Source organism: Salmo salar, chromosome ssa01 (assembly GCF_905237065.1).
Source record: "Salmo salar chromosome ssa01, Ssal_v3.1, whole genome shotgun sequence".
Classification (NCBI taxonomy): Eukaryota; Metazoa; Chordata; class Actinopteri; order Salmoniformes; family Salmonidae; genus Salmo; species Salmo salar.
The window spans coordinates 153980250-154006524 of record NC_059442.1 but is presented as its reverse complement, the minus strand read 5'-3'; the positions used below and the strand labels follow the sequence as shown (position 1 = coordinate 154006524).

The window sequence follows — 26275 nt, the reverse complement described above, 5'->3', positions numbered from 1 at the left end:
CCGGGCCGTGCGTTTTGGTGGGCGGCCCTCTCTTGGCAGGTTTGTTGTGGTGCCATATACTTTCAATTTTTTTAATAATGGATTTAATGGTCCTCCGTGGGATGTTCAAAGTTTCTGATATTTTTTTATAACCCAACCCTGATCTGTACTTCTCCACAACTTGTCCCTGACCCGTCTGGAGAGCTCCTTGGTCTTCATGGTGCCGCTTGCTTGGTGGTGCCACTTGCTTAGTGATGTTGCAGACCCTGGGGCCTTTCAGAACAGGTGTATATATACTGAGATCATGTGACAGATCATGTGACACTTAGATTGCACACAGGTGGACTTTATTTAACAAATTATTTGACTTCTGAAGGTAATTGGTTGCACCAGATTTTATTTAGGGGCTTCATAGCAAAGGGGGTGAATACATGTGCACGCACCACTTTTCTGTTTTAAATTTTGTAAAATTTTTTGAAACAAGTTATTTTTTTCATTTCACTAATTTGGACTATTTTGTGTATGTCCGTTACATGAAATCCAAATAAAAATCTATTTAAATTATAGGTTGCAATGCAACAAAATATGAATACTTTTGCAAGGCACTGTAGACACAACTAAGCCTGGTAAGAATTATGAGACTTCAGCATTTTTCTAGAACCAACTAAATCTTCTCCAAGCCACATCTATTTTACAGATAAAAGAGACCTCTACTGCACCACTTTTGAACATTCTGAGAACCATACCTGCATCTTTTACATTCCCCGAACGATACCTGGGTCTTTAACATTCCCAGAACCATATCTGTATCTTTTACATTCCCAGAGCCATACCTGGGTCTTTAACATTCCCAGAACCATACCTTGGTCTTTAACATTCCCAGAACCATACCTGTATCTTTTACATTCCCAGACCCATACCTGGGTCTTTTACATTCCCAGAACCATACCTGTAGATTTTACATTCCCAGACCCATACCTGGGTCTTTTACAGTCCCAGTCCCATACCTGGGTCTTTAACATCCCCAGAGCCATACTTGTGTCTTTAACATTCCCAGCTCCATACCTGGGTCTTTTACATTCACAGACCCATACCTGGGTCTTTAACATTCCCAGAACCATACCTGTATCTTTTACATTCCCCGAACCATACCTGGGTCTTTAACATTCCCAGAGCCATATCTGTATCTTTTACATTCCCAGAGCCATACCTGGGTCTTTAACATTCCCAGAGCCATACCTGGGTCTTTAACATTCCCAGTCCCATACCTGGGTCTTTAACATTCCCAGAGCCATACCTGGGTCTTTAACATTCCCAGTCCCATACCTGGGTCTATTGTTTGATGTGTGTTTATGGATAAGTGTGTGAGGTCACGTCACAGTTTTCCTATAGTACAGTGCATTCGGAAAGTATTCAGACCCCTTGACTTTTCCACATTTTCCATCAATCTGCACACAATACCTCATAACGACAAAGCGAAAACAGGTTTAAAAATGTTTTGCAAAGTTATTACAAATAAAAAACTGAAATAACTTATTTACATAAGTATTCAGACCCTTTGCTAAGAGACTCAAAATTGAGCTCAGGTGCATCCTGTTTCCATTGATCATCCTTGAGATGTTTTTACGACTTGAATGGAGTCCACCTGTGGTAAATTCAATTGATTGGACATGATTTGAAAAGGGACACACCTGCCTATATAAGTTCCCGCAGTTGATAGTGCATGTCAGAGCCAAAAACCAAGCCATGAGGTCGAAGGAATTGTCCGTAGAGCTCCGAGACAGGATTGTGTCAAGGCACAGATCAGGTGAAGGGTACCAAAACATTTCTGTAGTATTGAAGGTCCCCAAGAACACAGTGGCCTCCATCATTCTTAAATAGAAGAAGTTTGGAACCACCAAGACTCTTCCTAGAGCTGGCCGCCTGGCCAAACTGAGCAATCGGGGGAGAAGGGCCTTGGTCAGGGAGGTGACCAAGAACCCGATGGTCACTCTGACAGAGCTCTAGAGTTCCTCCATGGAGATCGGAGAACCTTCCAGAAGAACAACCATCTCTGCAGCACGACAGCCGCTTGGAGTTTGGCGAAAGGCACCTAAATGACTCTCGGATCATAAGAAACAAGATGCTATCGTCTGATGAAACCAAGATTGAACTCTTTGGCCTAAATGCCAAGCGTCACATCTGGAGGCAGGGACTGGGAGACTAGTCAGGATTGAGGGAAAGATTAACGGAGCAAAGTACAGAGAGATCCTTGATGAAAACCTTCTCCAGAGCACTCAGGATGTCGTGACCTGGAGACATGAGGCGGCGCACAATTGCCCCAGCGTCGTCAGGGTTAGGGAAGGGTTTGCCCGGCCAGGATGTCCTTGTCCCATCACACTCTAATGATTCCTTGTAGCGGGAAGGATGCATGCACGCTGACTTCGGTCGCCAGTTGTACGGCTTTTCCTCCGACACATTGGTGTGGCTGGCTTTGGGTTAAGCAATCAGTGTGTCAAGAAGCAGTGCGGCTTGGCAGCGGCTTGTTTCGGAGGACACGTGGCTCTTGACGTTCGCCTCTCCCGTATGGAGTTGCAGAAATGGAACAAGACTGTAACTACCAATTGGGGCGAAAAAGTGGTAAAAAAGTAAACAAAAAAACGTGTTCTTTATGGGGTGTTGTGTGTAGACTGATGAGGGGAAAATACTATTTCATCCATTTTACAATAAGGCTGTAACATAACAAAATGTGAAAAAAGTCAAGGGGTCTGAATACTTTCCGAATGCACTTTAAGTCTGTCTGTCAAACACTTAGTGGTCCTGTGTAGATGTATGGACTCAGGCTTAGAGTGACTGATCACAGCAGTAAACAGATAGAGGAGTGTGTGTGTGTGTAGTGTGTGAGTGCATGCGTGCATGCGTGTGGCCATGCGTCCATGGTGTGTGGGGTGAGTATGTGTGTGGTATGGGTGGGTTGGATGGGACTGGCAGGGGGATGGGGGTTGGCGTCACTGCAGACAAATGGGGATTGGACTGCAAGGAGGGAGCTCTGCTCCTTGTTTATTTACAATGTGAACAAGATGGACGACTCACAGGCTCATTCTGGGTGGTAAAACACACACACATACAGTTGAGTACAGTGACATTTGTTTATAGGGAGACAGCTGTGGTTCTGTGACTCAGGTCAGATTGAGGTATTGAATTCGTAGGCTTGGATCATAACATAGGAATTGGCTGCCAGTGATGACATTGGCATATCAGGTATAGCCATGGCTTTAGCTCCGCAAGTTAACACTGTCCCCTGATGAATGTGGAGTGCTGGAGTAAAAATCCCAAGTAGGGACTGACTATATTCCATCTATGAAAGCTTTAGATCACTGGGAGGTGGGGAAGTCTTTGGGAGATTTCCTCTGTCTTCTCCCCCTCTCTCTTTCTCTCTCTCTCTCTCTCTTTCTCTTCCCTCCCTTTCCCAGCTGGACTCTCCCTGGTCAGTGTTTATGCTAGCCCATTGTGTTTACACTCCAGATGATCATTCATTTTCCTCTATGTATCCATACTCCAAATGTTCAACCTTTCGACCAGAGGTGGCCTTGCTGCAGGACACAGCAGGAAGATGCAGAGACCAGTGTGTTATACTGCATCATGTGATTTATTTGATTGTCAGTCAGTGGTGTGTGATGACTCATGGCTTGGATTTGAAATAATCATACACACTCTCACACAGCACACGTGTGAAACACACACTCACACTCTCACACAGCACACGTGTGAAACACTCACGCTCTCACACAGGCACACGTGTGAAACACACACTCACACTCTCACACAGCACACGTGTGAAACACTCACGCTCTCACACAGGCACACATATGTGAAACACACACACACTCTCACACAGACACACGTGTGAAACACACACACACACTCTCACACAGACACACATATGTGAAACACACACACACACTCTCACACAGACACACATATGTGAAACACACACACACACTCTCACACAGACACACATATGTGAAACACACACACACACGTTGGATAAATTATACTCACAGGCTCAATGATAGCAGGTTCTCCCTTCTGTCCCTTCTCTCCCCGAGACCCATCAACCTGCAGAGGACATCAACATTACCATCATCATCATCATAGTCTATCGCCGACATCATAATCATTATCACCACCACCACCACCATCATCATCATCACCAACACCACCATCATCACCACCACCACCACCATCATCATCATCATCATAGTCTATCGCCGACATCATAATCATTATCACCACCACCACCATCATCATCATCATCATCACCAACACCACCATCATCACCACCACCACCACCACCACCATCACCACCACCACCATCATCACCACCACCACCACAACCACCACCAGCACCACCACCACCACCATCATCACCACCACCACCACCACCATCATCATCACCACCAACACCACCACCATCATAGTCTATCGCCGACATCATAATCATTATCACCACCACCACCACCACCACCACCATCATCATCACCACCAACACCACCACCATCATCATAGTCTATCGCCGACATCATAATCATCATCACCACCACCACCGCCACCATCATCATCATCATCACCACCATCATCACCATCATCGTCATTACAAACATCATCATCATCATTATCATCATCATCACCACCATCATCATCATCATCATTACCACCACCACCACCATCACCACCACCACCATCATCATCATCATCACCATCATCATCGTTACCATCATCATCATCATCATCATCATTACCATCATCATCATCACCACCATCATCATCACTACCACCACCATCATCATCACCACCACCACCATCATCATCACAACCACCACCATCATCATCTGCACCACCATCATCATCACCATCACCACCATCATCATCATCATAGTATATTGCCGCCATCACCATCATCATCAGTACAACCATCATCATTATCATCACTACAATTTTGATTATTATCATTATCATCATGATTACCATCATCATCATCGTCCTTACCTGTCCGTAGTACTCGTCTGTCTCGGCTGGCAGCACCTTCTCCTCCTGTCCACCGTAGTCCAGGTCTCCATAACCATAGTCTGCGTCCCCATACTCAGAGATGGACTCCTCTTTGAACCGATCACCCTCCAGATCAGTGTAGTCTCCCTCAATAGCCACACCCTGGCCCCCGGCTCCCGTAGCAACCGAATCCCCAGCTCCAGCTCCTGCTCTTGCCGTCCCACCTCCGGCGCTGGCAGATCCACCTACAGAGACGGAACCGCCCCCAACGGAAACGGAACCACCACCAACGGAAACGGAACCGCCCCCAACGGAAACAGAACCGCCCCCGACTGATACAGATCCACCACCACCACCACCAGTACCGATTTCAACAGTACTGCTGCTGCTGCTGGTTCTGCTGTCGTGGCCACCGCCACCGATGCTGTACTCCTCTCCCTCTCCCTCTCCATAGGACAGGTCATAGCCCTCACCGTAGTTGTCATCGTAGCCTGTTCCAGCCTGAGAGACCAGAGAGGAAAGGACAGGGGCAGTGAGTCAACGGGACACACTGAGATATGATAAGATGTTATGTGACACATTCCAGATACAACATCTAACTGGTAAAACATAGGACATTACCACACAAGCACACAACAACAGTGTGTGTGTAACTCACCGAGGTCTTGTTGCGTGTGATGGTGACTCCTCCACTACTGGTGATGACCTTCTCAAACTCCGCTCCCGTGCCCAGGTCAAACTTTGACCCCAGCCCCAGGTCCAGCTCCACCCCTGCGCCGGTCCCCGTGCTCGAGCTGCTGATGGTAACTCTGCGAGTGCCGTCGGGCGTGGCCGTGGACTCGTCATAGTATGATTCGTAGTTCCCATAACTATCCGTATCATAGCCGTCGTAAGGGCTGGTCTCTTCCCCATAGGCCTCCTCGCCGGTGGCTCCGGCTCCTGCGGCTCCAGCAGAGGCGCTGCCGGCAGAAATGGCGGTCAACACTTTGCCCTCGACTCCCTGACTGGTTGTATCCTTGACTGATGACACCACCTCTTTGACTGAGGTGACCACACGGCCGCTCTCTGGCACGGACACCTGGAGAGGAGGACAACACAATGTCAGAAGGACAAACTGTAGCCTATACAACACTTTTGATGAATTGTTTTCATTTACAGTAACTTTAGTTTAAAGTCATTGAGATAAAGAATAGCTTTTCAAAGGGAGACCTGACCAACATGTCATTCGAAACTGACATTGGAACATACTCAGCTAGCATCAACAGCTAGCATCAACAGCTAGCATCAACAGCAATCATCAACAGCACTCACTACATTATAAAACAAGGTATGGGATGGGGAGAGGATGTCAAGTCCCACCCCACTGGAGATAGACAGTAGTATTTTAAAAGGACAGGGGACATAGGACATGGGACAGAAAGGGGACAGTACCTTTACGTCTTCCGTGGCAGGTCCAGCTTGTTCGTCAGTCTCAGTCTCGGAGGTGGACTCGGAAGGTTTCCCATCCATGTCCTCATAGTAAGGATACTCATAGTAATAGCTGTCCTCCTCTGTGTTCTATACAATACAGGGAATTATGAAACGGTTAGTTCCCGCCAAGCAATCGGATTGGTCAAAAGTGCATTCCAGCCGTGGTGTTATTGAGCACAACACCACAGCTAGTCATGCATTATCGAAAAATGATCGAATCACTTTATGATCACTCCACTAACAGTAATGGTTGACCAGAAAGTTATTCTTTCATAGTTCTTGCTTTCTATGTAAAACCGTTTCATATACACAATAATATACTTGAGGGTGTGAGTTATGGTGATTATTGGCTGACAGAACTCACGTCTTCCTAGCGACCACATCATGTCGTTCCAATAATCCCCATAACACACCCCCTCTGGTATATTATTGATTTAATGGATGATGGTTGATGGTTGAAAATGACAGTAATAAGAGAAGGGTGTGTGTGTGTGTGTGTGTGTGTGTGTGTGAGTGAGAGAGAGAGAGAGAGAGAGAGAGAGAGAGAGAGAGAGAGAGAGAGAGAGAGGCAAAGAAAGAGAGACAGAAAGAAAGAGAGAGAAAGAAAAACATTTCTTTGTACTGTAAGACAACAGATAGGGTCCTCCTCCTCTGTGCTCTATACATACAGGGAAATGGATAATGGTTGATGGTTGAAATGACATACACGTAATGATGAGAGAGAGAGACAGAGAGAGAGAGAGAGAGATTAGACAACAGACAGAGAGAAAGAAAGAAAGACATTGCTTTGTACTCTATGAAAACAGCTTAACATTATGATAACAATCAGAGGTGTCTGATATTGGGATGATGTCACAGGAGGTTGGTGGCACCTTAATTGAGGAGGCAATGGCTGAAGCAAAATTAGTGGAAGGGTATCAATATCACATGGTTTCCACATGGTTTCCAGCCATGAGCCGTCCTCCCCTCGGCAGCCTCCACTGGATGATGTGGATGTTGGGAATCCCCAACAAAAGATGGGCTGAGTCCGAATCTGATCAGAAACCACAGAGCCATAGAGTAGCTCTCTGTCATAGAGCTCATCCTGATCATGTACTGAGGGGAGAGAGGCACTAGTTGCTTCAGAGCTCATCCTGATCATGTACTGAGGGGAGAGAGGCACTAGTTGCTTCAGAGCTCATCCTGACCATGTACTGAGGGGAGAGAGGCACTAGTTGCTTCAGAGCTCATCCTGATCATGTACTGAGGGGAGAGAGGCACTAGTTGCTTCAGAGCTCATCCTGATCATTTACTGAGGGGAGAGAGGCACTAGTTGCTTCAGATCTCATCCTGATCATGTACTGAGGGGAGAGAGGCACTAGTCGCTTCAGTCACTCTGAAGTTTTTCTTTTCTGTGAGGTCTGCTCCATATTAGCCCTACTATTGGAACCAGATTATGAACAAACCCAAAACAGGTCTGAAACATGTTTGAGGTATGTGTTTGTGACCATTACGTTTGACTCTGGTTTGTCTGTAGTTGTAGAACCATGATTCTACTATGTCAGGGTGAAATAGACAGCTCCAGATGGGCTGAGATGAGAGGTACAGGAGTTGTGGTTCTGGTTCTCTCTCTGACTAGTTCACTTCATAAGAAAGCTGAGATCACCACTTCAACTGGAAAGAGTACAAGGGCGTGGTTGGTTAGCTTGTTGAATTGATCATGTTGTTCTCCTCCAAAGGATTAAGCCTTACCATGCCAAGGTAGGACAGCAGAGTTGTTTAATAGATTGGGGGCAGATATAGAAAGAAAATCTCCATTCAGCATAGAGTATGGAGATACAGGCTCAGGCAAGTACTCTGCCATTCCTGCATAATTGGTTTCCTCTATAACTGCATAGCAGATTCAACCCTGTTGATTTCCCAGCACTCAGCACTTTCTCTCTGGCAGACAGCGTTTTTTTTCCCTCAGCGATGCAGCTCTTTCTTTCCAGTAGTTTGTCCAACCGACACAGCCAGATCCCTAATCAAAGAACCGCTTATTGATAAAGGGATGAAGGAATACTGTATCAGGGAATATCAGGGAAGGCCTCAGGGTATGCTGTATTTGATATAATGCACTGAACTCCCTGACTGTTTGAACCTGGAGTTTAGAGCTTCTTTGGTTGGCTTTTATGTTCTTGCTAGATCAGGTACTCCGCATAAGGCCCCAAAGGACACACCCTGACCAATAGTTGCCCTTAATAACCTGTTGTGGATAGGGGGCAGTATTTTCACGGACGGATAAAAAACGTACCTGATTTAATCTGGTTACTACTCTTGCCCAGAAACTAGAATATGCATATAATTAGTAGATTTGGATATAAAACACTCTAAAGTCTCTAAAACTGTTTGAATGGTGTCGTTGAGTATAACAAAACTCATATGGCAGGCAAAAACCTGAGAAGATTCCATGCAGGAAGTGGCCTGTCTGACAATTTGTTGTCCTTCTGTTGCATCTCTATCGAAATTACAGTATCTGTGCTGTTACGTGACACTTTCTAAGGCTTCCATTGGCTCTCTAAAGCCGCCAGAAAGCGGAATGACACGTCTCCTGTCTCTGGGCAGATAACAGGAGCAGAGTTTGTAAGTGGTCTGCCTGGGGACAGTGAGACTGGAGATGCGCATTCACGAGACCTCGCCATTTTTTTCTTTCCCTCTTTGAATGAATACAACGTTGTCCGGTTGGAATATTATCGCTATTTTACGAGAAAAATAGCATAAAAATTGATTTTAAACAGCGTTTGACATGCTTCTAAGTACGGTAATGGAATATTTTGAAATTTTCTGTCACGAAATGCGCTCACGCGTTACACTTTGGATAGTGACCTGAACGCACAAACAAAACGGAGGTATTTGGATATAACTATGGATTACTTGGAATCAAAACAACATTTGTTGTTGAAGTAGAAGTCCTGGGAGTTCATTCTGACGAAGAACAGCAAAGGTAATCCAATTTTTCTAATAGTAATTCTGAGTTTAGGTTGCCCCGACGTTGGCGGGTGTCTGAATAGCTAGCCTGTGATGGCTGAGCTATGTACTCAGAATATTGCAAAATGTGCTTTCGCCAAAAAGCTATTTTCAAATCTGACATAGCGATGGCATAAAGGAGTTCTGTATCTATAATTCTTAAAATAATTGTTATGTATTTTGTCAACGTTTATGATGAGTAATTTAGTAAATTCACCGGAAGTTTTCGGTGGGTATGCTAGTTCTGAACATCACATGCTAATGTAAAAAGCTGTTTTTTGATATAAATATGAACTTGATTGAACAAAACATGCATGTATTATGTAACATAATGTCCTAGGAGTGTCATCTGATGAAGATCATCAAAGGTTAGTGCTGCATTTAGCTGTGGTTTGGGTTTTTGTGACATATATGCTTGCTTTGAAAATTGCTGTGTGACTATTTTTGGCAGGGTACTCTCCTGACATAATCTAATGTTTTGCTTTCGCTGTAAAGCCTTTTTGAAATCGGACAATGTGGTTGGATTAACGAGAGTCTTATCTTTCAAATGGTGTAAAATAGTCATATGTTTGAGAAATTGAAGTTATAGCATTTTTAAGGTTTTTGTATTTCGCTCCACGCTCTACCATTGGATATTTGGCGAGGCGTTCCGCTAGCGGAACGTCTGTCCTCAACATTAACCTCTGCCTGTCCAAAAATTAGCAATTTATTACATACAGTAGTTTGTTATCTAGTTATTAAACTTCTCAAGCCAACACAGCAAGTTGACTTCGACCTGAAGACAATTACCTTGAGACGTAAGGAGAGACCCAACTGAAAAGAAGGATAGAGTATAAAACATACTGTAAACATACTGTAAGAGTCTGGAGAGGCGATGAAGTGACTCACATATTCGTCTGTGTTGGGGTCCTGGGCCTGGGGCTGCTCTGGGACAGGGACCTCACAGTCGGGGCTGTAGTGTTCACAGTAGTCATAGGCAGCACGGTGGTCCGCCACAATCAACAGCTGCTGGATGTCTCCCTGGAAACACACCAAAAACAAGAAGTTATGAAACAACTGTAACCAGGAAGTAAAAATGGATGGAAACAAACAAACAAACAAAACATTTTGCAAATAAATCAAGTAAAGAGAGAACATATGTATTGCAGTGCTCTGCAGGCTAAACACAAACTGCTCAAACTAGGTCAAGGCACTGGAACATGGATGAGGTGACTAAGTCCTAAAGAACTCTGTCCTGTGTCCAACAGTCCTTTCTGATTAGTACTAAACACTGGAACATTACAGAACATTAAAGAACAGGCTACATGGGAGAGGCAGGAGGGAGCAACTAATGTGAACATGGAAAGTTTGAGGCACACACACACACACACACACACACACACACACACACACACACACACACACACACACACACACACACACACACACACACACACACACACACACACGGCTACACTTCACCATGGAATAGTATTCTCACAGGGTAACAGTTTTTACCACCGATTAATCATTTTCTCACCACATACTGTAAATCCATCTCTGTGCTAAAAGGGAAATGAGTGATTTAGCCTCTAGCTCATCACGGTAGACAAAGTGATCCAGTTTGACGTGCTATGGAGAGGGCATGAGCCAACCTGCTCTAACACACATCCAATGAACATTCTGATTTACAGAGGTCACTGTACAGGGAAGAGAGGGAGGGAGGGAGTAGCAAGAGAGAGAGAGAAAGAAAGAAAGAAATAGAAAGAGAGAGAGGGGCTCAGAAGGATCCCCAGGCTGCATGGGGAGTTGGGTGTGAATGCTATATTTTTCATCCTTGACTAGACTTGTACCTCAACTATACTTATATACATTTTCTGAGCCAACGTTAACAAGACATATCAAGCAATGAACACAGATTTAAAAAAACGAACACACAAACCATGATTAAACATGTTGAAGACTGCTACAAACCAAATATAACATTTCCTCATAAATACCAGCAGGCCATATGCCATCATGTTTTTAATTAATGTAATCTACACACCCAAATATGTAGGAACGTCAAACTATACAATCTCCAGCCCTCATAAAATGAAAGAAATTACTTTGAGATGACATCAGTCTTTCATTAAATCCATCTGCCAGAAGTTCAAAATAACTCATAACACTGTTTTGTTTTTCCATGCATGGAGAATCGTTATTATTAAAAGAGATCATTTGTCACTTGTGGTCCAACCAACAAAAGTTTGTTGAAAAACAGAAATCTGAAGCTCTCTACTATAACATCACTTGTTTCATACATACTGATTCTCTACATGAACGACACCACAGTCCAATGCAGCTGTTTCCTGTTGTTTTCTGGCTGGTTTCTGTCTTCATGATGGATGACAGGGACACAAACTAAGACTCTGTCTTCCAGACGAAGAGCTCTGCTAAAGTCACCATGGCTCCTCCAGTAATACGGTCAAGTCTCGCAGGATATCCAGGCCATTGGGGCTGTTAAGATGCTGGAAGATGCCAATTTCTGTTTGTTCAATGTTGGAACTGGAAAATGGTAATTTGAACAAACTGGGATTTTCACCAAACAGATCCGGTGTCAGTACTTAGTTGTCTATGGGTCTGTATGTGTGTCTCTCTATTTTGACCCACAGCGGCCCTACAGTAGAAGTTCAAGATGGCTGCCCATTAGCTTATTGAAAATGCAATAAAACAACATTTAGACAGCTCTGGGAGAGTGAAGGAGAGGTAACTAGATGCTTCCCCTTCAACATCTCTCTTTCTCCCCCTTTCCCTCCCCAAGGCTATCAGGACGGGTGACAGGGTGGATTCCGACAACACGTGAAGCGATCCTCAGTTCACCCAGTAACAGGCGTCGAGGACATCGCTGGAGCAATGAGAACACCACCACAGATTTTTTATGAGCACACACACGTCTTCGTACAGGTTACGAGGGAAGATGTGTAAAATGGTCACACCGTAGAACCCTGATTAGGAGTTATTGTCAAGAGAAAACATTCTCTTGAAAGAATCATTCCCAGCTGGAATCACACGTGTTTGTTTGTTCCTTTGGCCTGGAGATGTTAGCATGGGCGCTGGTCAGAGTAGTGCACTATATTGAAAATAGGGTGCCATTTGGGATGTAAGCGTGGCCTCTTAATAACATAAAGGCCCAGCCAAGTGTGCATGAGCTGGCAGTACAGAGACTGTTGGTGGATTACATTACAACACTCCCCTGATGTACACTCATATAATATTTCTCATATCGCATGCTGCCAAAGAGTTCATCCTATACAATGCAGACCTGATGTTTTCAGTGGATTTTGCCAAGCCTTCACCCAACCACCATATACCAGTGGGATGTTAGAAGGCAATGGGTATTGGCACTGCAGCTGAACTAATACAGTGTTGGGGAACTTATACATCTACAACTTAATGGATTCCCTCATTGGAGTCAAATGCATAGCTAAACAGAATTCAGTCAGTCAGTTTGGCATGGACAAGCAGTGGTTTGGTTGAACCCAAGAGAAGAAATAAAAAGATTGCAGATTATAGGATGGGTAGAGAACAGAGAGACACCCTATACTTTCTGACACTGTCACCTAGCCAGCCTCTTTACCCACATCGCTGGAGTGGAAAAACTGCTGCCTTTGGCTTTTAGTTATGGAGTAGCAGTCTGAGTTATGGAGTAGTAGTCTGAGTTATGGAGTAGTAGTATGAGTTATGGAGTAGCAGTCTGAGTTATGGAGTAGTAGTATGAGTTATGGAGTAGCAGTCTGAGTTATGGAGTAGTATGAGTTATGGAGTAGCAGTCTGAGTTATGGAGTAGTATTGAGTTATGGAGTAGTAGTATGAGTTATGGAGTAGCAGTCTGAGTTATGGAGTAGCAGTCTGAGTTATGGAGTAGTATGAGTTATGGAGTAGCAGTCTGAGGTGTGGAGTAGCAGTCTGAGTTATGGAGTAGCAGTCTTGAGTTATGGAGTAGCAGTCTGAGTTATGGAGTAGTACTGAGTTGTAGAGTAGTAGTATGAGTTATGGAGCAGCAGTCTGAGGTGTGGAGTAGCAGTCTGAGGTATGGCGCAGCAGTCTGAGTTATGGAGTAGTACTGAGTTATAGAGTAGTAGTATGAGTTATGGAGTAGCAGTCTGAGGTATGGAGCAGCAGTCTGAGGTGTGGAGTAGCAGTCTGAGGTATGGAGCAGCAGTCTGAGTTATGGAGCAGCAGTCTGAGGTATGGAGCAGCAGTCTGAGTTATGGAGCAGCAGTCTGAGGTGTGGAGTAGCAGTCTGAGTTATGGAGCAGCAGTCTGAGTTATGGAGCAGCAGTCTGAGTTATGGAGCAGCAGTCTGAGGTGTGGAGTAGCAGTCTGAGTTATGGAGTAGTACTGAGTTATGGAGCAGCAGTCTGAGTTGTGGAGTGGCAGTCTGAGTTATGGAGTAGCAGTCTGAGTTATGGAGCAGCAGTCTGAGTTGTGGAGTAGCAGTCTGAGTTATGGAGTAGCAGTCTTGAGTTATGGAGTAGCAGTCTGAGTTATGGAGTAGTAGTCTGAGTTGTAGAGTAGTAGTATGAGTTATGGAGCAGCAGTCTGAGGTGTGGAGTAGCAGTCTGAGGTATGGCGCAGCAGTCTGAGTTATGGAGTAGTACTGTTATAGAGTAGTAGTATGAGTTATGGAGTAGCAGTCTGAGTTATGGAGCAGCAGTCTGAGGTATGGAGTAGCAGTCTGAGGTGTGGAGCAGCAGTCTGAGTTATGGAGCAGCAGTCTGAGGTGTGGAGCAGCAGTCTGAGTTATGGAGCAGCAGTCTGAGGTGTGGAGTAGCAGTCTGAGTTATGGAGCAGCAGTCTGAGTTATGGAGCAGCAGTCTGAGGTGTGGAGCAGCAGTCTGAGTTATGGAGCAGCAGTCTGAGTTATGGAGCAGCAGTCTGAGGTGTGGAGCAGCAGTCTGAGTTGTGGAGCAGCAGTCTGAGGTGTGGAGTAGCAGTCTGAGGTATGGCGCAGCAGTCTGAGTTATGGAGAGGCAGTCTGAGGTGTGGAGCAGCAGTCTGAGTTATGGAGTAGCAGTCTGAGGTGTGGAGTAGCAGGCCAAACACACTTGATTTTATTGTTAAAAGGGAAGTCTACGTGTGTGGGCTCTAAATTAGATATAGAAAGCATCTAAATGAAAAATAGAGAATGTGCATATGTTTGCCTGTATCTGTAGCATGTAAAAATAAAAGCCTTTTTCCTGCACCTTTAGTGTGTTACAATAGATCAAGGGCCACCATCGACTTCCAGACAGTAACCACTGCTGTTCCAGTTGTGCCCAGCTGGTGGCAGGAGAGCGTTCTATGGTTCTACCACATGTAAAGCCAATCATCTGGACAAATGAATCATCCTCATATAATCATGAGCAGCATATTAAGTTCAGTGTACCTGCTTGTATATTTTAATGGCATGGTGAGGTGAGAGTTGTGAGGGCTTGAGTTGCACTCTCTCTCTCTCTCTCTCTCTCTCTCTCTCTCTCTCTCTCTCTCTCTCTCTCTCTCTCTCTCTCTCTCTCTCTCTCTCTCTCTCTCTCTCTCTCTCTCTCTCTCTCTCTCTCTCTCTCTCTCTCTCTCTCTCTCTCTCTCTCTCTCTCTCTCTCTCTCTCTCTCTCTCTCTCTCTCTCTCTCTCTCTCTCTCTCTCTCTCTCTCTCTCTCTCTCTCTCATGCACGCAACACACGCGCACAACACACACACACACTCCACAGACAGTAATTGGAGAATTCAAGCATAAAACCCAGGATAGGCTTGTTTTGATTAAGTGTGGCCATAAAGTGATGATGTTATCACCCCCTCCTGCTGATGCCTGCAGTGCAGGGTGGGTGACATGGGAACCTGGGAAAGGGCCACCTCACACTATACTAACAGCACCGCTCATTACTCCCAGCTCAGTGGCACCATTACAGTGGTAATTGCGCTGAACAAAACACCACATAGTTCTACTCCTCTGCTCTCTTTGTCCTTACTTATTGACTCAAGAGATGAAACAACCTTAGACTTGGTAACACACATACACACTGACACAAAGACACAGTAATATTAACACACACACACACACACACACGCACACACAGACACAAAGACACACTAATATTAACACACACACACACACACACACACACACACACACACACACACACACACACACACACACACACAAACTGTCACAGTAATATACACACCGTTAGAATTGCAGTCACCCATATACATCATCAAATGTCCTTTCAGACACCACCACAGACACCCCCATACATATCCCCACACACCCCCACACGCAAAATTAAGGCGTCAGCATGCTTCAGTTCGTCTGGCACCTAGCCAAACTTGGCTAGGAGAACCGAATGAGTGTGCTCGCATACTCCCTTAAAAGACATTGACTTGAAAAACAAGAAAAAACTGCAATATTACTGTTTGTCCATTTTGAGATGTCGCAGCCATTATTCACTTCCTCAAAACATTCTGAATTAATCTAAGACAAGTGTCAAATTCATTCCATGCAGGGTCTAGTGTCTGCAGGTTTTAGTTTTTTCCTTTCAATTAAGACCTAGACAACCAGGTGAGGGGAGTTCTTTACTAATTAGTGACCTTAATTCATCAATCAAGTACAAGGGAGGAGCTAAAACCCGCAGACACCTGGCCCTCTTTGGAATGAGTTTGACACATGATCTAAGATAACTTGAGAAATCTGTCATTCATTTTGATGCTTTTGCCGAGGAGATCTTAGTCGTGCAATTTTACATCTAACTAAGATGTTTGGTGCAGTATTTCTCAATGAAAAAATTTGCATGAAAACAAGTCGTCTCTCGTTGAATGACAACAAAGACTTTACTGAAGAATCCCTACTGTTGACCAATCAATGATGAAGGACCGTAGACTTCGGCCACCAACTTCGCCTTGCCTCAAGAGAAACCTTTGCGTGCCCAAACAGCCAAAAAAACCTTCCCGAAGTCCAAAACGAATAAAAACGTCACAAAATGTCGTCATAATATATGCACAAATTCTTCTGAACTGTTTTGGGTGGGAAGCATGAGGACGCCTTTAGACACACACAGACACCAAATCAAACTGTATTTGTCACATTCTCATAAACAACAGGTGTAAACTAACAGTGAAATGCTTACTTCACAACAATGCATAGAGGAAAATATTAAAATAATAACCCGAGGAATAAATACACAATGATTAAAGATAACTTGGTTATATACACAGGGTACCAGTCCCGAGTCGATGTGCAGGGGTATGAGGTAATTCAGGTAGATACAGGATGTACATATAGGTAGGGGTAAAGTTACTAGGCAACAGGATAAACAGTAGCAACAGTGTAGAATGGATCAAAAGAGTTAGTGTAAAAGGGGGTCAATGCAGATAGTCCGGGTAGCTTTTGGTTAACTATTTAACTAGCTATTCAGCAGTCTTATGCCTTGGGGATAGAAGTTGACCAGGATCCTGTTGGTTCCAGACTTGGTGTATCGGTACCACTTGCCGTGCGATAGCAGAGATAACAGTATAGGACTTGGGTGGCTAGTTTTAGGGCCTTCCTCTGACAACGCCTGGTATAGAGGTGCCGGATGGCAGGGAGCTCGCCCTGGTGATGTACTGAGCCATTCGCACTACCCTCTGTAGCACTTTGTGGTCGGATGCCAAGCAGTTGCCATACCAAGCAGTGATGCAGCCAGTCAAGATGCTCTCAATGGTGCAGCTGTAGAACTTTTTGAGGATCTGAGGGCCCATGCCAAATCTTTTCAGCTTCCTGAGGGGGAAGAGGTGTTGTTGTGCCCTCTTCACAACTGTGTTGGTGTGTGTGGACCATGATAATTCCTTAGTGATGTGGACACCGAGGAACTTGATGCTATCGACCTGCTTCACTAAAGCCCCATCGATGTGGATGGGGGCGTGTTCGGCCCTTCGTTTCCTGTAGTCCATGATCAGCTTCTTTGTCTTTCTGATGTTGAGGGAGAGGTTGTTGTCCTGGCACTGCCAGGTCACTGCCCACACTGCCAGGTCACTGACCTCCTCCCTATAGGTTGTGTCATTGAAGATGGTGATCCTTCCTACCCCCGTTGTTTCGTCAGCAAACTTAATGATGGTGTTGGAGTAATGCATGGCCACGCAGTTGTGGGTGAACAGGGAGTACAGGAAGGGATAGTCATTTAAAGAAGTTACCTCGGTGTTCTTGGGCACAGGGACTATGGTGGTCTGCTTGAAACATGTTGGTATTACAGACTGGGTCAGTGAAGACACTTGCCAGATGGTCAGCACATGCTCTGAGTATGCGTCCTGGTGAACCGTCCGACCCCGCGCCCTTTGAATGTTAACCGGTTTAAAGGTCTTACTCACATCGGCTATGGAGACCCAGATCACACAGTCGTCCAGAACAGCTGGTGCTCTCATGTATGGTTCAGTGTTGCTTGCCTCAAAGCAAGCATAGAAGGCATTTAGCTCTTCTGCTGGACACGTACACACACACACAGTATGCCCTCTAGACAGTATTGGGTTCTCAGAGCTCAGTTGAGCCAAAAGCAACAGGCGGGTTTACCACCTGACTTATCCACCAGACCCTCTTGCCCCCTCTCACCCTCCCTCCCTCCCTCCCCCTCCCCTCAAACCCTCCTCTCCCACCTCCTCTCCCCCTCTCCCCCTCCCTTACCACCTCACCCTCCTCACACCCTCCCCTCACCCCCTCCTCTTTCCTCTCACCCTCCCTTACCACCTCACCCTGTTCTCACCCTCCATCACCCTCCCCTCACCCACTCCTCTCCCCTCTCACCCTCCCTTACCACCTCACCTGCCCTCACCCTCCCCTCACTCCCTACTCTCTCCCTCTCAACCTCCTTTATCAACTCACCTCACCCCTCCCCTCTGTCTGCTAAAGAGACCTCCACCGCACAGGATTATGAGTGGACTCAGGTTGTATTCCCATTTCCTGTCCCTCTTTCTGACTATGACGTTGGCTTAGGGGCACAGTGGGAAGGGGATGCAGAGGTGCACCATGAGAATGTTTGGCTTGGCGCTTTGCTGAAAGCCACAAAATAAGTGCTGAGGGCAAACATCTATGTGTGGGCCTGCTCCAATCATTAAGCGGGTTGAGGGAAGGGGTGGGGGGGTTGGGTTGAAATCCATACATCTGCCATGAATGAAGGAAATTCTCCAGGTGATCCAGGAGAGAAACTTTTCTGTCTGTGGGGCTAGAGGACTGAACTGTATTAAACAGTATAAGATCATATAATAACACATTAGGGGCTACCAGTTAGCGTGTTGTTACAGGGTAACTAAGCATAGATGGCATCATAGGACAAGGACAAGTGTGAATGAAGTAAGCTAACTAAGATCGAGTCGTACTACACCGGCTCTGATGCTCATCGGATGTGGCAGGACTTGCAAACCATTACAGACTACAAAGTGAAGCAGAGCCGAGAGCTGCCCAGTGACACGAGCCTACCAGATGAGCTAAACTACTTCTATGCTCGCTTCGAGGCAAATAACACTGAAACATGCATGAGAGCACCAGCTGTACCGGACGATTGTGTGATCACGCTCTCCGCAGCCGATGTGAGTAAGACCTTTAGACAGGTCAACATTCACAAGGCCGCAGGGCCAGACAGATAACCAGGACGTGTACTGCGAGCATGCGCTGACCAACTGGCAAGTGTCTTCACTGACATTTTCAACCTCTTCCTGTCCGAGTCTGTAATACCAACATGTTTTAAGCAGACCACCATAGTGCCTGTGCCCAAGAACACTAAGGTAACCTGCCTAAATTACAACCGCCCCGTAGCACTCACGTCTGTAGCCATGAAGTGCTTTGAAAGTCTGGTCATGGCTCACATCAACACCATTCACCCAGAAACCTTAGACCCATCCAAATTTGCATACCGCCACAACAGATCTACAGATGATGCAATTTCTATTGCACTCCACACTGCCCTTTCCCACCTGGACAAAAGGAACACCTATGTGAGAATGCTATTCATTGACTACAGCTCAGCATTCAACACCATAGTGCCCTCAAAGCTCATCAATAAGCTAAGGACCCTGGGACTAAACACCTCCCTCTGCAACTGGATCCTGGACTTCCTGACAAACCACACCCAGGTGGTAAGGGTAGGTAACAACACATCTGCCACGCTGATCCTCAACACAGGGGCCTCTCAGGGGCGCCTGCTCAGCCCCCCCTCCTGTACTCCCTGTTCACTCATGACTGCACGGCCAGGCACGACTCCAACACCATCATTACATTTGCCGATGACACAACAGTGGTAGGCCTGATCACCGATAACAACGAGACAGCCTATAGCGAGGAGTTCAGAGACCTGGTCGTGTGGTGACAGGACAACAACCTCTCCCTCAACGTGATCAAGACGAAGGAGATGATTGTGGACTACAGGAAAAAGAGGGCTGAGCACGCCCCAATTCTCATCGACGGGGCTGCAGTGGAGCAGGTTACATGAAATCCAAATAAAAATCTATTTAAATTACAGGTTGTAATGCGACAAAATAGGAAAAACACCAAAGGGGATGAATACTTTTGCAAGGCACTGTAGCATCTGTTTAACATCAGTCAACAACAAGGCTGCTTTTAGAACTATCTACTGCCTCTTTGTGACACGCGTCTGAAAAAGGTTGAAAAAGTGTTTCAATGCACAGGAAAATATAGTTTTACAGGTATTATACTGTATATGAAATATTAAAGTACCCAAACAAATACTTCTGAAAATATACTTTTTAGAGGTAAAGTTAGGCAACACGTAAGTTAGAGTTATGACTTACTGTATATGCTGGGGCAAATTCAGCTTTATGACTAAGAGACTGCTGTTACAGTAGCTCTGCTATAAGGGCTAATAATTGGGAAACAATAAAACACGAGCCAGTAGAGCCCCAATGGAGAACTGCTGACATCACTGATGCCCACTCCTCACTACGGGCCATGAAGTCCGCTGGGTTTATGAAGCACTACTGACCCAGCTGGAAAAAGTGACACACCAAGCTAGGGAAACTAGCTCGGCCTACGGCTAAGGGCTGTAGTGAGAACAGCCCTTAGCCGTGGTATATTGGCCATATCCCACAAACCCAGAGGTGACTTATTGCTATTATAAACAGGTTACCAATGATATTAGAACAGTAAACAAGTCGTTTTGCATCATACCCAGGGCTGATGCACTACCCAGTTTATAATAACCCTTATCCTTCAATCTTTCTTTGTATTTACATGTCAAAGGAGAGAGAAGAGGTTATGAAACCCAGGATGGAAGGAGAGAAAAAAGAGTTCTTCCAAAGTGAAGAAGAGGAAAGAACATGCGAAACTCCTTTCCTTTGCTCTACACTCTTAGAAGAAAATGTTCTATCTATACTCCATACTCCCCCTGCCTAAGCCTTACTCTAACCCCTGTCTCTACTGTAAGTCCTCTCTTCTCCACCTATCTACTCCTCACTTCAACCTACTTGCCGTCTCACTGTTTTTCTACCTCCCATCTCCCCCTTTCTTTCCCTCATCCCTCCCTCTGTATTTCCCTCACTCTTCCCTCTATCTTTACCTCGTCCTTCTCCATGTCTTTCCCTGTACTCTCCTTTTCTTCCTCCCCCTCTCCTTCCACCGCCAGCCCCCCCATCCAGCCACCCCATCCTGGGACAACCTATCAGCAGTGCCATGGAAACCTCTGGATGATGTAATGCAACATGGCCGCCGTTCAAAGGCTGACATCAGTGGAGAGAGAAGAGAACTACTCATTCTTTCCAGGGTCTGGACCAAAAACCTGGCTCACACTCAACTACCTCTACCTCTGTCTCTGTCGATATCTGTGGCTAGCACTCTCTCTCTCTCTTTCTCTACCTCTGTCTATATGTGGCTAGACATCTCACTCTATCCATCTCGTTCTCTACCTCTGTCTATATGTGGTTAGACCTCTCTGTCTCCATCTCTTTCTCTACCTCTGTCTATATGTGGTTAGACCTCTCTGTCTCCATCTCTTTCTCTACCTCTGTCTATATGTGGTTAGACCTCTCTGTCTCCATCTCTTTCTCTACCTCTGTCTATATGTGGTTAGACCTCTCTGTCTCCATCTCTTTCTCTACCTCTGTCTATATGTGGTTAGACCTCTCTGTCTCCATCTCTTTCTCTACCTCTGTCTATATGTGGTTAGACCTCTCTGTCTCCATCTCTTTCTCTACCTCTGTCTATATGTGGTTAGACCTCTCTGTCTCCATCTCTTTCTCTACCTCTGTCTATATGTGGTTAGACCTCTCTGTCTCCACCTCTGTCTATATGTGGTTAGACCTCTCTGTCTCTACCTCTGTCTATATGTGGTTAGACCTCTCTGTCTCCATCTCTTTCTCTACCTCTGTCTATATGTGGTTAGATCTCTCTGTCTCCATCTCTTTCTCTACCTCTGTCACTGTCTATATATGTGGCTACACTCTTAGAAATACATTATTTGGCTGTCCCCATAGAAAAACACTTTTTGGTACAAGGTCAACCCCTTTCGGTTCCAGGTAGAACTCTTTTGGATTTAATGTAAAACCCTTTCCACAGAGGGTTCTACATGGAACTCAAAAGGGTTCTACATTTTTTCTAAGAGTGTAGCCTTCTCTCTCTCTCTCTCGCTCTCTCTCTCTCTCTCTCTCTGTATCATGGTGTCTCTCTCCCATTCTCTCTTTCTCTCATTCTCTCTCTTTCTACCTCTTTGGCTCTCTTTCTATATCTGTGCATCTCTCCATTTCTAGAATTCTATTTCCTTCACCCCCTCTCTTTCTCTGTCTCTGTCTTGTCTACATTTACCCTTTTTTGGAGGATCAGTATGTTATTACCGAAATGGAGAGTTACTGAGAGAGTAAACTGTTCTGGATATTCTCCATTAGTTCTGATTGAAATTTTACAAAGGTAGAATTTCCAAATTGGAAAATCCCTAAATCTGTAACACACTAACACAGCTGTGCACACACAGACACACATTCTCTCTCTCTCTCGCTCTTTCTCTCTCTCATCCCCTTCCCTCTCTTTCTTATCCCCTTCCTCTCTCTCTCTCTCTCTCTCTCTCTCTCTCTCTCTCTCTCTCTCACCCTTCCCTCTTTCTCATCCCCTTCCCTCTCTCATCCCCTTCCCTCTCACTCATCCCCTTCCCTCTCTCTCTCTCTCTCACATCCCCTTCCCTCTCACTCTCACTCTCTCTCTCTCTCTCTCTCTCTCTCTCTCTCTCTCTCTCTCTCTCTCTCTCTCTCTCTCTCTCTCTCTCTCTCTCTCTCTCTCTCTCTCTCTCTCTCTCTCTCTCTCTCTCTCTCTCTCTCTCTCTCTCTCTCTCTCTCTCTCTCTCTCTCTCTCTCTCTCTCTCTCTCTCACCCCCTCTTCTCTCTCTCTCTCTCTCTCTCTCTCTCTCTCATCCCCTCTAATCTCTCTCTCTCTCTCTCTCATCCCCTTCCCTCTCTCTCTCTCTCTCTCTCTCATCCCCTTCCCTCTCTCTCTTTCTCTCACCCCCTTCCCCCTCTCTCTCCCCTCTCTCCCTCCTCTCTCTCTTCTTCCTTCCTCTCTCTCCCTCAGCCACCTCTCCCTCCCCACGCTGGACCCCATCTGTCCTGTCTGTATTTGCTCTCTCTCTCCACCCCTTGACTTCACATAATGTGGTTTCCAGTCTGCCTGCCTGGCTGCTTGGCGATGGGCCTTAAATTATCCCAGGTTTTTCTTGGCACGGTCAATGGGAAACAACAGCGTTCAAGATCAGGGGACACGGTCTGTTGACGCCCGCTGCCAAGACTAGCGGTCTCTCTCACACAGACATAGTGTGCGTGCACACACACACACACACACACACACACACACACACACACACACACACACACACACACACACACACACACACACACACACACACACACACACACACACACATATAGACACATTCTGACATGCACACACAGGACATAACATTTGCTAGCTTCTGATTAATGACTTCCTGATGAGTTAATTATACATAAAAGGTTTAATAAATATAAACAGCTATAACTACAGTACTCTGTAACTATGTAATGACACTATCGCTCGATACTCTATTCACAAAGGTCATGTAATAACCAATGATGTCATGCACTATCATGATAAAACGTCTGTGGCACTATGGTACTACTAGCTAGGGTATGATGTCTATGGTAAGTACTACCCGTAAGTTCACAGAAATACCACACTCACACATGGTACTTAAACATAACATAGGCACCCTCTCTCAAACCACAATAACCATGTCAACAACCAAACCACAAACCACTCCAGCATAACTTGTCCTTTACAGCTGTATGTAGGGAGCAGGCTCTGTCTCCTCAGGAAGCTCACAGGCAGATGCAACACATTGTTCACAGTAATTCCTCTATTCACACACAGCAGGTAGGGGTTAGAGTACAGTACACCCTGAGGGGGTCTCTCTCTATCTCTCACTTTTATTTATTTCTCTCTCTCTCTCTCTCTTTTTCTTTCCACCTCTTTCTCTCTCTCTCTCTCTTTTTCTTTCCACCTCTTTCTCTCTCTCTCTCTCTCTTCCTTTCCACCTCTCTCTCTCCCTCTGTCTCTCTTTTTCTTTCCACTTTTCTCTCTCTCTCTCTCTCTCTTTTTCTTTCCACTTTTCTCTCTCTCTCTTTTTCTTTCTCTATCTCCCTCTGTCATCTGGGGGTGTTTCATGTTTTATTGCTTCTCTCGCTCTCTATAAATGCCTTATCGGCCCAGGAATCTATTTCTGAACTTTCTGCCGATATTCAAGGAAATACTGAGTGCCAGACTTCTCCCTTTCACTTTTTTGATATTGTAAACTCACTCCCTCCCCTTACCTCTATCCAATTCCCCACCTCTCAGTCTTTTTTCTCCGTGCACGCTTACAAGATATTGATCTTGGGATCAACTGGAAATTTGCAGGAATCTGACCCAATTGAATGAAATGACCCAGCCACTGAAATCAAACATGTTTATCTTTGTTTTCCCGCTCACCACCTTTTAGCTGTAACCTAGAGTACAGTAGCGGAGCAGGGAGTGAGGGAGAGAAAGAGGAGAGAGAGGAAGTAAGTGAGAGAAAAGGGAGAGCGCTGAGCATAATTTGGAAACTATGTGGCATGTTTTCCATTTTCTGGGAGTGCAGCTGGAAGCCTGTCCAGTCTCCCAACTGGGTTGACAGACACACAGCAGTAGGACAGACGTTTAAACATCTTTCACAAAATGTCTGCCTGTTCTGTTCCCACGGTAACCGCTAGCCTGTTGTTGTGGGTTTCGGTTGTTTGAGTTGCTGGATGTGATTTGTGTTGATGAGGAAGGATGCTATAGGCTACAAAAAGAAGGAATTAAAACTTTACTAGATCAATCAACCGAACTGCTGCTGATGATGTCATCGGTAAAAAATGGACTGGTGGTTATTAGGATCACAGTGGGGGGAATAACGGCTGTATTCACTCACACACTGTATTCACTCACACACTGTATTCACTCAGACACTGTATTCACTCACACACTGTATTCACTCACACACTGTATTCACTCACACACTGTATTCACTCACACACTGTATTCACTCACACACTGTATTCACTCAGACACTGTATTCACTCACACACTGTATTCACTCACACACTGTATTCACTCACACACTGTATTCACTCACACACTGTATTCACTCACACACTGTACTCACTCACACACTGTATCTCACTCACACACTGTATTCACTCACACACTGTATTCACTCACACACTGTATTCACTCATACACTGTATTCACTCATACACTGTATTCACTCAGACACTGTATTCACTCAGACACTGTATTCACTCAGACACTGTATTCACTCAGACACTCTATTCACTCAGACACTCTATTCACTCACACAAAAAACACTTGAAACTTGAAACACACACATGCATGCGCCAGGAACGGACACACACACACACACACTCACAAACATACTGTATGTGTACATTGCACTTAAACCATAGAGTCCAGTTTGACAAAAAGCATACAGTGAAAATATTATTTCTATAAAAGGAGTTACCAATGAAATACGTGAAGTATCTTTGGACTACATGAAGTGGATCCAATGCGGTCATGGCATTTTGTCAGCTGGTTACTTTCATCCAAAAGACTGCCGGTCCCACAGTAATTGACTGTTCATTAACATAATATGTTTTGCATCTCAAGTGCCCACTATTATCTTCTAACTAAAGAATTAGAATAACTAGAATGTCTCCATGATTCCAACGGTCACCCTAAGTGTTCTGACCTAAACTGCATGTCAAATCCCAATTGCAACATTTGGTTTAAAACAAGGCCTAGATTTTTTTGCCAATATCGTACAGCCCTACGTGGCAGTGTGGAAATTATATCAAATGAGTGCAGGAAATGCAGAAATATGAAAATGCAGAAAATTATTTTTGGTTGAAGTTTAACTGAACAGTATAAAACAATCAGAATGGAGAGAGAGCCATTGAAATCACTTAGAAAGTATGTTTTCACCCTAGAGTCACAACCTACTCCTAAAGAACACAAATACCGTCATACCATAAAATATTACAAAAATACAGTGATATGATATTTCAGCCACATCGCCCAGCCCTAACACTTAGGTTCTGTTTAGATGAGTGAGTGCAATTTTCTTTCATCCTCTTCACAGGGCTTACTTTAAAAAGTACAAAGAACAGTTGGATCACTCCGTTAGCAACTCCTTTATAAAAAGTTACAACCAAATGTTCAAAAAGAATACATCACGTCCTTTATCTCTTTTCTCCATCTCTGGCATAAGCAGCAGTATTTGATATTGCGATGCTTGTCAGGTGTCTCCAGGTCTCTGTGATAACCC

At 45.1% G+C, this 26275-nt stretch overlaps 1 protein-coding gene across 3 annotated transcripts in view; it reads right to left on the bottom strand.

Annotated features, from left to right (window-relative positions):
• The window catches only part of LOC106568813 (collagen alpha-1(XI) chain-like), a 144430-nt gene that overhangs the window by 63068 nt on the left and 55087 nt on the right, over positions 1-26275 (bottom strand). For all 3 annotated transcript variants that reach the window (XM_014139483.2, XM_014139485.2, XM_014139484.2), the window contains exons 5-9: positions 10351-10482; positions 6439-6564; positions 5666-6085; positions 5008-5508; positions 4021-4077 (exon numbers count right to left, since the gene is read on the bottom strand). In XM_014139483.2, the coding sequence (XP_013994958.2) occupies positions 4021-4077; positions 5008-5508; positions 5666-6085; positions 6439-6564; positions 10351-10482 (1236 nt within the window). The remainder of the gene's footprint in view (positions 1-4020; positions 4078-5007; positions 5509-5665; positions 6086-6438; positions 6565-10350; positions 10483-26275) is intronic.